This window comes from Tenebrio molitor, chromosome 6 (assembly GCF_963966145.1).
Source record: "Tenebrio molitor chromosome 6, icTenMoli1.1, whole genome shotgun sequence".
Lineage (NCBI taxonomy): Eukaryota > Metazoa > Arthropoda > Insecta > Coleoptera > Tenebrionidae > Tenebrio > Tenebrio molitor.
In genome coordinates, this window is record NC_091051.1 from 21,980,932 (window position 1) to 21,994,908 (window position 13,977).

Consider the following 13,977-nt stretch of genomic DNA (forward strand, 5'->3'; position numbering starts at 1 on the left):
CCTTTTGTTTGTATAGAACAATTATTATAGGATACCAGAATCAGACAATTTTATGGTTATTTATATAACACGTGTGTTTTCAAATCACACGATATAAGGTTAGTCCAAGAGGCCGTCACCTCAACAATTAATAACAATGATGCTATCTAAAAAACCAGTCCTCTTCCATTTAACAAAAAAAACGGTTCATGTCACTTTGTAGAACCCGCCCTTGAACAGATGGTCAACAAATTTTGGGAATTGGACTCTTTTGAAAAGGAAACAGTAATAACTCAAGATGACGCTCTCTGTGAGCGAATATTTGTTGACCGTCATAAACGATCAAAGACGGGTAAATATGTGGTTTCATTACTATTCGCACAGGAAAACTCTAATTCAGGTACCCCTCGAGCGGGTGCCGACGGGAGCTTTAAAACGATTTTTGCACAGAAAACCGATCCTTCGGAGAATATAAAAAATACATATCACTAATACTTCCGAAATCGAAGAAGGATGTCCATTATATGCACAAAGGCAAACAAATCCACTGAGTTGTTAAAATATTGATCTTTTAATATATTAAAACGATTTTTGATTATATATTTTATATACTGGGTGCCCCAAAATTCGCGGAACAACTCAATGAGGCAATGTCAACTCATGTTAGAGAATAACTAGAAAAATAATTAAAAAATTCTATACCTCTTAGATTTGAGGATATGGAGGCTCAAAAGGTGCAGCTTTGATCTCATTTATTTTAGATATTAAAAAAGATTTTGAATATTTGTCTTTTACTAATCAGTGGCCTAATAATTCTGAACGATTGTGATCAGGTTTGCAATTATTTTCTTCATTATTTCCAGCATTTCCAAGTAGTGGTTTTACGTTCGTTTTACCTTAAATAGGGCACGGCAACATGGTTTTGATTTTTCCCTTTCATTTCCATGGATACAACAAAAATTAAATATTTGCATGCTATTGGGATGCATGGAATGTTTTTAAATGTTGCCACCACAACCTTCTAAATAGTCGAGACGCAAACGCTTGGCTCTCTCCGGCCTGTTCATTTGAGCAAAATACCATTATGCACTTGTAAGCCGTTTGGCGCTAGCGAACGGGCGATTTGAGTTCGGAACCACGCGGTTTGAAACTTGGCTTTCTGTCATTGTGTTGTCACTTTGTCGGATAAAGACATGATTACTACATTTTAATCTAAATTTTCGGTTAGTTAAGCATATTAATTGCATAGATAATCGTTCCCAATATACATATTCTTAAATACAACGAAATTTATGGAGATGTGAGTATGAATTTAATTATTTCACGGAATTCAGTACTTGTTATAATACCCACAACATTGGAAGTAGACGAAGGAAAAGAAAATGAAGATTTAAGCAGGCAAAGGAGTGTTTGCGGTGACAGAGAATGTTTCAGTCGGGATCGGTACGTTAGCAGCACTATTGGAAAGGCTTGGCTACAACATTATGTTAGTGAAGAATATTTTTAAAATACATTTTACTTTTTCGTATCCCACCTCCACCCGGCGGCACGGCAATTTTGCCGGTGTACATACACTATTACGGATAATACTATCAAGTAATAGTGCAGTGCTTATCAACATAATTACCGGCGTCTCGCCTCCACATTTTGACTTTTTTGTGTTTTATGTTCTGTGTCATTTTTTGTGTTTTATGTTTTATTGCAAGTCTATTACTGATTAAAAGATTTTTTGAAATCCCTACCTGGGCAAATATTTAAACTTTCTGAAGCCAATTCATTGAATGTTTTTGTCTTTTTATAATCCTTACACGTCTCCAAATAGCATTTTACATGTCATCTTTTTGACATTTAACGTTTCGCGCCAATTTCGGCGCCGGCAAAGTAGCGCCAAACGACGAACGCCGAAAACTGGCAAATGAACAGGCCGGAGAGAGTCAAGCGTCTCGACTATTTAGAAGGTCGTGGTTGCCACATATAGAGTAACGAATAGGTCCATATCTTCTACAAAAAAGAAGATTGATTTTTTTAAACATTTTTACCTGATGTCTTAATGACTACTTAACAACGTACTACTACGTTGTTCCGCGAATTTTGGGGCACCCAGTATTGTATTACATATTAAAATGGGTTCAGTAATAGATACTTAATTTTTCAACATAAAGACGAAATTGACCAAACAAAAACACAAACATTGTTTAAAAAAACAATTAATTGTTAAAAAACATTTTTAGAATCTGCGTCTCTAATACTCGTAGGTCTATTATTGTATTCAATTTGGAGTCGTTTATGGCTATCTTTTAAAGCACTCGTAGCTTAATAGATCTCTAAGAAAAATTTTATAAATATTTCAGTGTATTATTGTCATTTACACCAAAAAACTTGCAATATTAATGTTCAAACTCTACTTTTTAAGATATGTTGCAGATGTAGTTGCATCCGTTACCTTGAATTACCAATTAATACAAAATTTCCTAGAATTTGAATTTTTTTTTTTTAAATTAAAACAAGGGTGCAAATTCTAAAAAATAACATAAAGAACTGGTTTTATCAGGCCGACAGCCCTGAGTTTTAGCATTTTCTCTCACCGGATGTGTAATTGATATCATTCTTTCGTTGAATATCCAACAAGAATGCATTCATTCTTTAATAGTCGTGGAGAAACACTTTTTTCCTGTTATTCGATTCAGATGAAATAGTAGGAAAGGGGTACATATGCATTATCTAGAGAATGAAAAAGAAATAAAAAAATGACACGTCAAATATTTTTGGTCAAATAAAGTGACACTTGAGAACAATAAGGCCATTGTTTAAAAGATATTTTCTATTTTCTGTTTAATTTATCATCTTAATAGTATGTAATAAATGATATTAGTAGGTCTTACGTTATATAAAAAATCTTCAAAATGATTTAGTTACGGAAAATAAAAAAAAATGTCTATATTAAAATATTATTTAGATTTCTCTGGAGTGAGTGTAAGTGAGCCAACGGAAGCTAGACGGGGCTCGAAAACCTTCTAACAGGATTGATTATACCCATAGTAAAAAATAATATATTTCCAGTTTCCATGTACAAGGTGATTTACGAGGAATAATGAGCCCGACGGAATAGAAAATGCAACCCGCAATTCATCAGGAGAAAAACCCGGACATTTACCGCTTCGATGTCCGGCTTTTTGTTGCAATGTATTGTGGGTTGCATTTTCTATTCCTTCGGGCTCATTATTCCTCGTAAATCATCCTGTATAGGTTAGGTACCCAAAGCTTCGGGTCATGGAGTAGACAGGAGGTGGTTGAGGGAAGCGGTCCAGTTTGAATCCACCTACCGGTCAATAGAGATAACAATAATTGTGCTTGAACACCAACCCTCCTTATTTCTGTAAAGAAATTGAAGTCTGTAAAGGGAAGGCTAGAAGGTTGGTGTGTTGCCTATACGCCAACTATCAGAGTGTACCAGTTCAGAGCCATCTTGCGTTTGTGAAACGTAATATTTTTAGGCATTGTACTATTGCGGCCAAAAAATTTCGTCCGTCACTTTCAAGACCCTGACATAAAGTGTAAACTACCCTTAAGCACCAATAACCTCGCTTTTTTATCGTTATTGTCATTTTGACAATCTGTCATTCAGTCCATCAGTTCAAATTTTGTGAATACAAAGGACAAGTTCTACTCTTACACAATTACCACACGACCGCTAGTGGCACTAGAGGCAGACTTGCGGCTATTTTTGGATTAAAGCACCAAACAGAGAACCGTGGAAATTATACGAGTAGTTTTAAAAAAATCAAACGAAAAACATTAAGGCAAAGACATGGAAATGAAACATTTATTTTTGTTTAAGTACTTAGCTAAATCAAAAGATAAAATGAATGAAGTTTAAAATCAATACTTGGTCATCGCTCCTTCAATAACTCGCCTTACACAACGCGACATGGAGAGGCATAAATCTCTGTGATAATTCCTAGGTAATGATTGCCATGCATTAGTAATCGCAGTCAAAAGTCCTGCCCTATTCCGAATCACTTGTCGTTGTTGCAAATTACGAACCAAAAGTCCCTACATGTTTTCTTTAGGGTTCAAATTAGGACTGCGACTCGGCCAATCAAGAACGTTTATGCTATTATTCCTGAACCATTCTGCTACCCTATGTGCTGTATGCACTGAACAATTGTCTTGTTGAAATATGAAGTTAAAATTCGGAAAAATTCTTGAAACTTCAAGAATCTTCAAGAATCCTAACATAAACACATCACTGTTGAGCTGATCTTCTAGATGCAACATTATCCCGGGGCTATCTACTGAAATCCATGTCCATATGTTTGCCGAAAATCGACCGCTCCTTTCCGTTGTATTTGCTTGTATTTACCGCTTCAACAGCCGTCATAAAAGGGCTATTGCGTAATCTATTGAGAAGCATATTATCTTCTTCTGCAGTAGATGTGCTAGGCCTCCCTGAGCCTTGGCGTCTTTCAATAGTTTCATTTTGCCTCCATTTCTGAAGAATGGACGAAATTGTACTTTTAGGTATACCTACGAAGGTCCATCGAAATCTCAGCTTGGGACATTCCTCTTTGTGCAAGAGTTACTATTTTAATTTTATTAAAATTTGATACCGATGGCATTTGCTTGACTTTCAAAAGTGACAAGTAAAAACATCAATCATAATGACAATAAGGAATGGACTACACCGATTTTTTTGAAATGACGGAAAAATGACGGATGAAATGTTTTGGCCGCCATAGTACACCCACGACCTCCTAGATTAATAAGAGACTACTAGATAAGAGACAAAAGTCTCTTTCTAATCTAGGAAGCCGTGGTACAACCTTAATTAAATGAACAGGCCGGTTATTATACAGCAGGTCGTGTTGGTTGCATACTTATTTATACTCAAATCAAGCAATTAAATCCTTGTTAACTATTGTTAATCTCTTTTGTTAAATTTTCCACTTTTTTTAGTTTTCGTTGTTCTTGTTTTGCAATTGCATTGATGGCAAAAAAAATAAATGCTAGTAGGCAAAGGCAACCAACCATGCACCCTACCGCAGCGCACCCTCGACAACAAAAAAAATGCGCACTACCGGATAGATCGTTATATCTAGGAGGCCGTGCTATATATCTCTGTGGTTTGATCTTTGAATCCAGATGTCGCTCACGTACAGAAAACGTCAAAAGAAGAGAGGAGGTGTTCTATTCTATTCGATGCCCGATGCGTCAAAATTAGTTAGACCCAGTTGGACCCATCAAAGCCATATGATTATTGCAAAGTATAGTTTTACGCGGGAAGAGGTCATACTTACATTGTTTGTTGTTTGTAGGTACTTAAATAGTGATTGCATATAGAAATGTGTAGTTCTGATATTTTAATTGTCCAAAATAGCATAAACGTGTAAACACCTGTAAATACATTGATGATGAACGGATTTAGTACAGGTGAAGAAGATTCAAGAGGCCCAACTGATCAAATTTGTTGCTTAATTGACAATAGTGAACGTTGTAACAAACTTGCCGGTAATGCTTCATACAGCAAACGAATTCAAAAAACTGTGACTCAAAGAAGATTAAATTTAAGTATTGATAGCTCGGTAAGTTTTCACATCAAAAAATTTCATTGCTGTTAATATCTCTGCAAACAGGCGAAACATATTTACATTTGTGATTTCCACAAAATGATCATCCAATGTGCAAGAACAAAAAGAAGAAGAAAAGATTCAGAGGACGATAGCAACGAAACTGATACTGATGTTCCTGAAGTTGATTTATTTCAACTGGGAGTTAACACCCTGAGAAGATACAAGAGACACTACAAAGTATCAGCAAGGCCTGGTCTAAATAAAGCACAACTTGCAGATGTAAGTAAAATTTTGCAGTAAATTGTGGTATACAGGTGAACCATCATATGGCATTTTGGAGATTTAACCTATTTCTAGTTGTTAAAAAAAATTGAAACTTGCAGGTAACAATCTTCAATTAAAGTACTACACCATGGCAATTTTATTTTTTTTTTTTCTAAACCGTCGAGACGCAATAAAGTGAAAAAAATCAGAAATCCATTTTTTTTTTAATAATTACTTTTAAAATATGGAGAATGTATTCCCGAAATTTAAAATTTGATAGGAACCTTTGATTTTAAATTAATTGAGATTTTGTGATTTTCGTCGGGAAAGTATAAGGGATTTATGTATTGCTGTAACTTCTGTCCGCAACAAATTTGCGTTCACAATGCCCGCTGTAAATTATTACAACCAACCATAAATCACAAAAGGTATCTGACGAACCGAGGGTAGTGTTTATTTCAGGGCCGAACTTAAAATTTTTTGTTCATCAGATTCAGATAAAATAAACAAATAGTTAATTTTTAATTTATTTTATTTTACATTAGATGTTCAAAATGACCTTCCTGTTCGATGCAAAGTTGCAAGCGTCTCTTAAAATTTGCTTGAACGGTAGCCGCAACATTCAGATCATTAAATTCGCGGAAGGCGGCAATTAGTCTTTCCCTCATATTATCTCTTGTCGGTCTCTCCCAGAAAACACGTTCTTTGATGGCACCCCATAAGAAAAAATCTGGTGGTGTAAGAGCAGGTGATCTCGCTGGCTAAGGTATGGGTCCGCCCCTACCAATCCAATTTTCTCCAAACTGGAGCGTTCATTCTTCCCGGGCTATTCGACTAAAATGTGGAGGTGCTCCATCTTGTCGGAACCACAACCGAAATATTTCTTTTACTGGGACAATTGCATCTAGAAAAACATTTAGCTCGTCTTGCAAAAATGTGGTGTATCTCCGAGTGTATCTCTCACCATTCAATGGACCTTAAAAAAAAATGGCCCCTAAATCCTATTGTTGACAACACCTCCCCAGACATTAAGGGACCAGCGATTTTGGGTGTCTTATTCTCTCATCCAATGCGGATTTTGTATTGCCCAATAGTGTAAATTGTGTTAATTCACCACACCATTATTTTTCACACGACATTCGTCGGTAAACACAACTCTTTCAAAAGAATGTTCATCATTGCGAATTTTTTCCTCTGCCCATTCGCAAAAAGCTACTCGATTTGCAAAATCTTCACCATGCAAATCTTGGTGAAGTTCCAGGTGGTACAGGTGATATTCGTGTTTTTTTTTTTTAATTCGAAGCACACTACTTTTGCTGATCCCAGTTTGAGAGCTAATCTCTCTGCTATCAATGTGGGGATTATTTTCAACCAAAATTTAACGCTCTGGCTTGGTTGACATCGTGGGTAACAGTTGGATTGATAAACGACTTTGTATTTTGTTGAAAAGTTCCTCTTTCACGTAAAGAAGACACTAATGATTTAAAAATTTGATGATTTGGAACGCGATTTTGCGGAAACCTCGCGGCGTAAGTTTCAGCGGCCAGACAAGCGTCTCTGCCACATTCACCAAAAATTAGTAGCATTTCAGTCTTTTCTTCAAATGAGTATTGAAAAGGCATAATTACTGTTCAGAATAGCTTTCAACTAAATTTAACAAAAACCACATAACTCAAAAGCACGCCCAGACTGTTGGATGTTCAAGACTAAACATTTTGTTACAATCAGGTAAATTCTTAAAATAAATCCTTTTTCCTAGTACTTAAACAAATGTAATAAACCGATAAAATACGCTTGAGTAGGAATAGGATTTAAATAGTGGCTACCTACTTAAATTTTCAACTAATCTTGTTTTTACCTGGATTTCAATAAGTGGGTACAATAACTAGATAAATGGAATTTGTTTTCGATGCTTAGTATTGAATGAATATTCAAAGCTGTTTTAACAATCTCACTTTCAAAATTTTAAAATAGCCAGTTTTAAATTCCATGGAAGATTTAAGTACAGGCCTGGATCTTTACTCATAACTCGTGTCGATTGTATGTCAGAACCAGTTTTCCTGGGGACAGTTGTAAATCAGCCTGACACCAGTTGACGAGGGTTGTCATTTAAGAACTCGACCATAAATAAAAATGTTTTCCATTACATTATTTAATATTTCGATTTATTCAATCACTATACCAATCTAAATTCCGTTTTGCATATCATCATAGCTTTAATAATTTGATAATAAATTGCTATCAAAATCAGCTTTCACATCAATTTTGTTTTCAAAAAAATTATTATGCCATGTAGTATCAAAATTGAAGATCATTTCCTCCAATTTTCATCTTTTTTTGACCATTTTAAATAGGTTAAATTTAAAAAATGCCTTACGATGATCCTCCCTGTATTAATAAAACCTTATTTACAGACATTAATGAAACACTTCAAGACTATTCAAGTTAAAGAAAAAGAAGTTGTTACTTTTTTTATATATACTGTTAAAACAAACAGCAATAAACTGGACCAAAAGAATGGTGTAAATAATGATGCAACTTAATATTTTGCAAACATTTTTATTAAGTTATTTTACGAGTTAAATTTAAGAAAAAAATATGCTTTTGTAAATTACATAAACTATTTCTCCAGTTTGATGTTTTCTTCATTATTTAAAATAACCACATCATCTTCTTCACTGTCACTATCTACAAGGTTAATTTCAACTGAAATTATAATATTACACTTTTGTTCCCTTTACAACGCAAAAAAATACCTCTCGGTTTTTCAATTATAATCAGGTCATCATCTTCAGTATCCCAAGTTACATCATTTTTAACTTCTTCATTTGGAACATATGCTGCTGATCCTTTACCCACATTCTCAATTTGTGGAGATTTAAATTTTGGCATTTTAGTTTTCTCTTTATTGCTTTTCTGTTTCTTAGTTTTCTTTTTTTTCTTTTCGTTATATAGATTTAAGGAAGCTCCCAAGTCTGTTGATGTTGATGTTTTTTCATGACCTATATCTACATGAAATCCAACTGGTAGCTTCTTTTGTCTTAAAAAAAAAAACAATAAAACCCCTTCATGAATTGAATCTGCAAAAATAAACCTTTTCTCACTGTCAACCTTAACTGCATTCTTAATTTCTTCAATTACTTGACTGGCTCGTGATGAAGCTTTGGATACTATATTTAATATAATACTAGGCATCAATTCTGTACTGCCTCCTAAATGTAGTCCACATAATTCTTTAAAACCATTTAATCCTATCATTAATAATGCATCAGCTGAACCTTCTTCAATTAACGAAGGATCAGCTAAGATATATTCCCTAAAATTCGAAAATTAAAACATAATTACTAGAAAATGATATAACACTTGACTCACCCACCACTGAAGATTGCATATGTAATGCAAACAGGATAATGATGAATAACTGTGGGAATGGGATCTCTTTGTTGATAGCTATGAATGATAAATTCTTCACCATTGCAAGTAACATCAGGTCGTCTAAAATGTGCTAAAGATGCTAACATAGCAATTGAAGCACAGTCTAATATATTGCCTTCATGATTTATTACATTTAGGTCAACCCTTAATGCCCAAACTTTTTCACTAGTTTTTATGCATAAAGATTCAAGGTCTATTGATTTTGAATCTTTAATGCACTTTTCTAAAAGCCTATTCAGTTGTACTGACAACTCTGATTGTCTGCCTGGTTCAAAATGGGGAGCCGCCATGGGATTTAATTCAATGTTTACATTTAAAATCCCCTCACTTGGTCGTGATGATTTGGGCTGTTGAACTTCACAAGATGTTTGAGCTAGAACCCTGCAAAGTTCTATAAGTTTAATAACTTGTAGAATAATGTGAAATAATGTCACATTATTACCCTGTTCTGCCTAAAGAAACATAACAAGAACCCCATTGCTTCCCAAACTGTATTTCCAATGATCGAAATTCATCAAAACTACGACCATCTAACCTCTAAAAGTGCAAAATCGTCAACTGAAAACATCAACTGAAAATTAATACAAACCGTCCATTCTGATAAACACTTTATTAAAAATTTCTTTTCACAATTTGTTATAACTGTTTCGCGTATTTTTGACATAATTAATTTATTTAACAGTCTAACCACAGTGGTCTAACCCTAACCTATAAAATATGCACATTAGCACAATGCACGTGGAGAACATGGGCATAGAATATGAGGAACATATATATATATATTCGTATGAAGAAAATTACAATTAAAATTCGAAATTCATAAAATAATTATGGTAAATTATATGTTTTTAATTTGTTGTAGCCAATTTAGGGCGTCTTCGGTAAGTAGATGTAGTTTGGAGAAACCTTGCTGGAATTTAGTAAGGGGACATTCTTCCACAATGTGTTGGATGGTTTCTTTTTCTGCACCGCATTCACAAGAAGGGTTTTCACGAATGTTCCAGTGAAACAACATATTATTGCATTTGCCATGGCCGGTTCTAAAACGATTTAATTTACACCAGATTTTCCTAGGTAGGTCAAATCCCGGAAGTTTTTTTGTAGGATCCTCAATTAGATTTTTATTGAAAATATCTACGTCTTGCCAGGCTGCTTTCCAATAGTCATATTTGGAAAATGGTTCCATGAGAAATTCTTCTTTCCAAAGTGGTTTACGCGATTTTAATCTAAAGGGTGGTAAATTTGCCATGTCTTGTGTTATGGAGTACATGAGGAACATGAAACTCGTGAAAGCATTTATAGGATTCTATCAGTTCTATAGTCTATTTTTTTTTTTAAATCAGCTGTCAGTGTTGTAATGATCTGAATACAGAGTGATCAACAAGAAACCAAATCAAGAGTGCTACCTCATCTTTTATTTTATCGAAACGTACGTCGTATACTAATCAGACACTTTTATATAATTGCTGTGCACTCGTTTTGTTGGTTGCCTACCTCTCAAAAATCTATTATTAATTGCCTTTATAAATTGTTTGTAATTCATGAATAATGGATTTAAAAGGAAGTTATTATTAATTATTATTTATTACTGATTAAGGAAAAAACACACAGTTACATAAAATTCCTTCATAAGGCACGTAATCTTTGGTTACAAAATTTTAAGTCATTATTTTTCAGAATTCTTTGTTTTGTTGTTTTCTGTAAGAAAAGTGCTAAAGTTATTATTCTCACATTTTTGGTTAATTGAGAACTTACTCATATCTTTTCTAGCAGTTTAATTAAAACATTTAAATTATTCCAAGGTCAAAAAATAAGTTTTCACAAAAACTGCTCCAAATGTTCTCCATTGTGGTCCAGAAAGAGTCAAACTCGCCTCTCATATTTTCCAAAAACACTTATGAAGCTGTCAGGTGAAATGGACTGCCAAAATTCATTTATGGTGAAAATTTCTTTAAGGTAATGTGTGGGTTTTATTTCTTGCAACACACAAGGGAAACAAATGAATAGCCTCCTTCAAAATTTGTGCAATAAGTGCCATAACTCAATTTAATTTGCAGTCTTAAACGCCTTATGGAAGTTGAGGGATGTTCCTTGATAATTTGTCGAACATTTTGCACCATTTCTAAAATTTGAACTAAGGACTGACCTGACTTCTTCTTAATGATGGATTATGATTCACTAAAATTAGGCATTATAATTTTAAGACATTGATAAACTTGTTAATAACCAATACCATCAGGTTCAGACATTTGGCTTGAAATTCTTCAGTGTAAGGGGGTACAAAGTAAGGCCAGTCTTCACTTTCTTGTTTCACCCTCTTTCGAAAATAATCTAATAAAAATGCCTTCTCTTTAATGGTAAAACCCATTTTACAACTTATTCTGGGATAATTATTGCTTACAATTCCAATAAACGTCTGTAAATATTGCCGAAATCGAAGATTTGTTTTTTAGGTTAAATCACTTAAATTGTCAACAACAACAACCTTGAATTTTGAAATGTGACATTTAAACGAAACATCTCCGTACCAGTGGCGTCGCGTTTGGCAATAAAGCTGATAATTTACTTACTCTTACAAATGTAAAATGTTGCTCTTATTTATCTTATAAATTGTTTCCCTTATCTTATAATAATAACAAAATGCACAATTATAATTCCAACGTCTAAAATTCATGAGGTATGATTTATTATAAACTAGCGTTTGAGACCACAAATTGTCTACGGCCATGCTTTGAACGCTTATTTGCGTATGATTCTGCTACGACGTGACCGATAATTTGCAACGCTTGCTCTGATTTGGATTCTTGTTGATCACTCTGTATATGCCGTTTACGATTATTTTAAACACGCAGGAGGCCGCGATATTTTTTTGTTAGATTGGCGTCAGGTCCTGTCATATGACGTTTCGTTTTTAAATATTCGCATTGTTGTCAATTCCGTCATTAATTTAGTTAATAAGAATTTAACCAGAACTGCCCTACAAATATGTATGTTTCATTTCAATTACAATTTTACGATTATTGTTCCTAATGCGTTCAATTATTTAAAAAATGTAACAACTTGGGAGCAGTGTTCGGTTGAATTATAACCTAAAATAGATTTATTAAGACAAATCACAATACTGCCAACTAAAATGTCAGATTTTCATAGATAGTCCGAATTTGAAATAATCGTGAATGGTTTATACATTAGACCGTCGTCTGCGCTGATCGTAATAACAAGGAGAGCGTTTTTAAATTCATCGATGGATCAATCGGTGGAATCAGTTTTCTACCAAAACGTTGTTATATTACTGTTAGATTTATGTTGAGCTTAAGAAAATACGTTTCTTTATTCACCAAAAATTTCATGTTGGGCTCAACCAAAATTCACCTTTCCCATCTACAATGGGAGTTGGTTGTTTGGTGGACGAATAGTGGGGGAAATGTCAAAATAGTTTGTCGAAGTCAAACTGTCAATGTCAAAGCAAAGCGAGGGAAAAACTGGAAAAGTGCAACATTATTCACGTATCCTCTAATTTTTTCATGAGTCTTTCTTCTGTTTAAAATAATTTCTTCATCAGAGGAAGTTAATAAATCATCATCTGATGAATCTTCCAAAGGCATTGTTATCCGTTTTACCAATATTATGGTCCCAAGAAGACTAATGTAGCACATATTTATTCATATAATAATAATAGTCGCCGAAAATGAAAAAATGTTTAGGTTATGTTTACACTTCGGGTGTCATGACATCAGCACCAGTAAGCACAGTCATCAGTTTTCCACCAAATCCGTTTCCCTATTCATCACATTTTTGCACAACATAAATGTTCAACACAAAAAAAAACTTATGATTGACAGTTCACCAATGTTGAAATTCACCGCAAAAAGTTGATGAATTTAAAAACGCTACCAAGCACATGGATTTAAGCATAACAAGTCGTGCCAATCGCTCAAAACTCTGCGTCCGGAAAAAAGTCAAAATATCGGTAGATGTCACCACCTCGCGCGTTATGGGAAACTGTAATAGTATTACAGAAATTACAGAAGGAAAAATTTATTCAAATTGTCAAAATTTAAATGTCTAGCTGTCTCTAACGAATACAAATTGATGTCACAAAATGATTTGCATTATTGTCATTGAAGTTCTTATTGTATTTGTTATTTTGACAATCAATGACAATTGATACTTATTCGAGTTTCAAACCCTTTTTATGTCTAGCTGTTTCTCGCGAACACAATAGTATATTATATATTGAGGGAGAGAAATGCATGATTTTTCCTAAGGTGCAGTTTGTAGCCAGAGGGCGAAGCCCGAGGGCTACAAAGCACCGAGGGAAAAATGAGCATTCTCTCCAGAAGTATATATACTATTTTTTTCACGGTAGAAACAGCACAAAAATCTCAAATTTTAAGAATAAAAAAATGATGACAAATGAGTTGTCATCTTTCGATGAATTTAATGGAATTAGTAGTTGCCTTGACAACACAATTAGATTTTTGTCACAACAGTCAAAAAAAATGAAAACTCCCATTAGATTTTTGTCACAACTGTCAAAAAAATGAAAACTCCCTAGGGAGCAAACATTTGCTCCCTAGGGAGAAAATGCTCTACTTCTGTCACGATGTTGACATCCGAAAAGTTGATTTCTACTCCCGATCGTGAAAAAACTAATATTACAAAATGATTTGCACCGAATATGATTGAAGTTCTTATTGTATTTATTGTTATTTTGATAATCAATGAC

General features: G+C 34.0%; 2 protein-coding genes and 3 long non-coding RNA genes across 6 annotated transcripts in view; 2 read left to right on the forward strand and 3 right to left on the reverse strand.

Annotated features, from left to right (window-relative positions):
* Positions 1 to 13,977, forward strand: part of LOC138133993 (uncharacterized) — a 237,460-nt gene that overhangs the window by 61,196 nt on the left and 162,287 nt on the right. The window lies entirely within an intron of this gene.
* The window catches only part of LOC138132575 (uncharacterized), a 118,077-nt gene that overhangs the window by 11,480 nt on the left and 92,620 nt on the right, over positions 1 to 13,977 (reverse strand). The gene's annotated exons all lie outside the window — the stretch shown is intronic.
* On the forward strand, positions 5,086 to 8,445 carry Sap30 (SIN3-associated polypeptide 30). 2 transcript variants are annotated; one of them, XM_069050461.1, is made up of 4 exons: positions 5,086 to 5,243; positions 5,295 to 5,561; positions 5,613 to 5,828; positions 8,228 to 8,445. In XM_069050461.1, exons 2-4 carry the CDS (start codon positions 5,388 to 5,390, stop codon positions 8,354 to 8,356), a joined length of 519 nt encoding a protein of 172 aa, XP_068906562.1. In that variant the 5' UTR covers positions 5,086 to 5,243; positions 5,295 to 5,387; the 3' UTR covers positions 8,357 to 8,445. The 2 variants fall into 2 exon arrangements, with proteins under 2 accessions (XP_068906562.1, XP_068906563.1); XM_069050462.1 differs by having other exon boundaries at positions 5,146 to 5,294; positions 5,357 to 5,561.
* Positions 8,357 to 9,997, reverse strand: Rrp45 (exosome complex component Rrp45). Its single transcript, XM_069050460.1, has 6 exons — positions 9,838 to 9,997; positions 9,691 to 9,785; positions 9,186 to 9,629; positions 8,908 to 9,129; positions 8,570 to 8,853; positions 8,357 to 8,519 (listed from the first exon to the last, which is right to left on the reverse strand). Exons 1-6 carry the CDS (start codon positions 9,910 to 9,912, stop codon positions 8,434 to 8,436), a joined length of 1,206 nt encoding a protein of 401 aa, XP_068906561.1. The 5' UTR covers positions 9,913 to 9,997; the 3' UTR covers positions 8,357 to 8,433.
* On the reverse strand, positions 10,814 to 13,139 carry LOC138132806 (uncharacterized). The gene is made up of 3 exons (XR_011160187.1): positions 11,482 to 13,139; positions 11,004 to 11,426; positions 10,814 to 10,946 (listed from the first exon to the last, which is right to left on the reverse strand). It is a non-coding gene; the product is annotated as an uncharacterized lncRNA (long non-coding RNA).

What these genes read in the sequence shown, in the direction of transcription:
- Sap30 (XM_069050461.1), top strand. Translation starts at nt 5,388, where the DNA reads ATGATGAACGGATTTAGTACAGGTGAAGAAGATTCAAGAGGCCCAACT. An exon ending in ATTTAAGTATTGATAGCTCG is followed by an intron (nt 5,562 to 5,612) that starts GTAAGTTTTCAC and finishes CTCTGCAAACAG; the next exon opens with GCGAAACATATTTACATTTG. An exon ending in ATAAAGCACAACTTGCAGAT is followed by an intron (nt 5,829 to 8,227) that starts GTAAGTAAAATT and finishes CCTTATTTACAG; the next exon opens with ACATTAATGAAACACTTCAA.
- Rrp45 (XM_069050460.1), bottom strand. Translation starts at nt 9,912, where the DNA reads ATGTCAAAAATACGCGAAACAGTTATAACAAATTGTGAAAAGAAATTT. An exon ending in GTTTCTTTAGGCAGAACAGG is followed by an intron (nt 9,630 to 9,690) that starts GTAATAATGTGA and finishes AGAACTTTGCAG; the next exon opens with GGTTCTAGCTCAAACATCTT. An exon ending in TATGCAATCTTCAGTGGTGG is followed by an intron (nt 9,130 to 9,185) that starts GTGAGTCAAGTG and finishes TTCGAATTTTAG; the next exon opens with GGAATATATCTTAGCTGATC.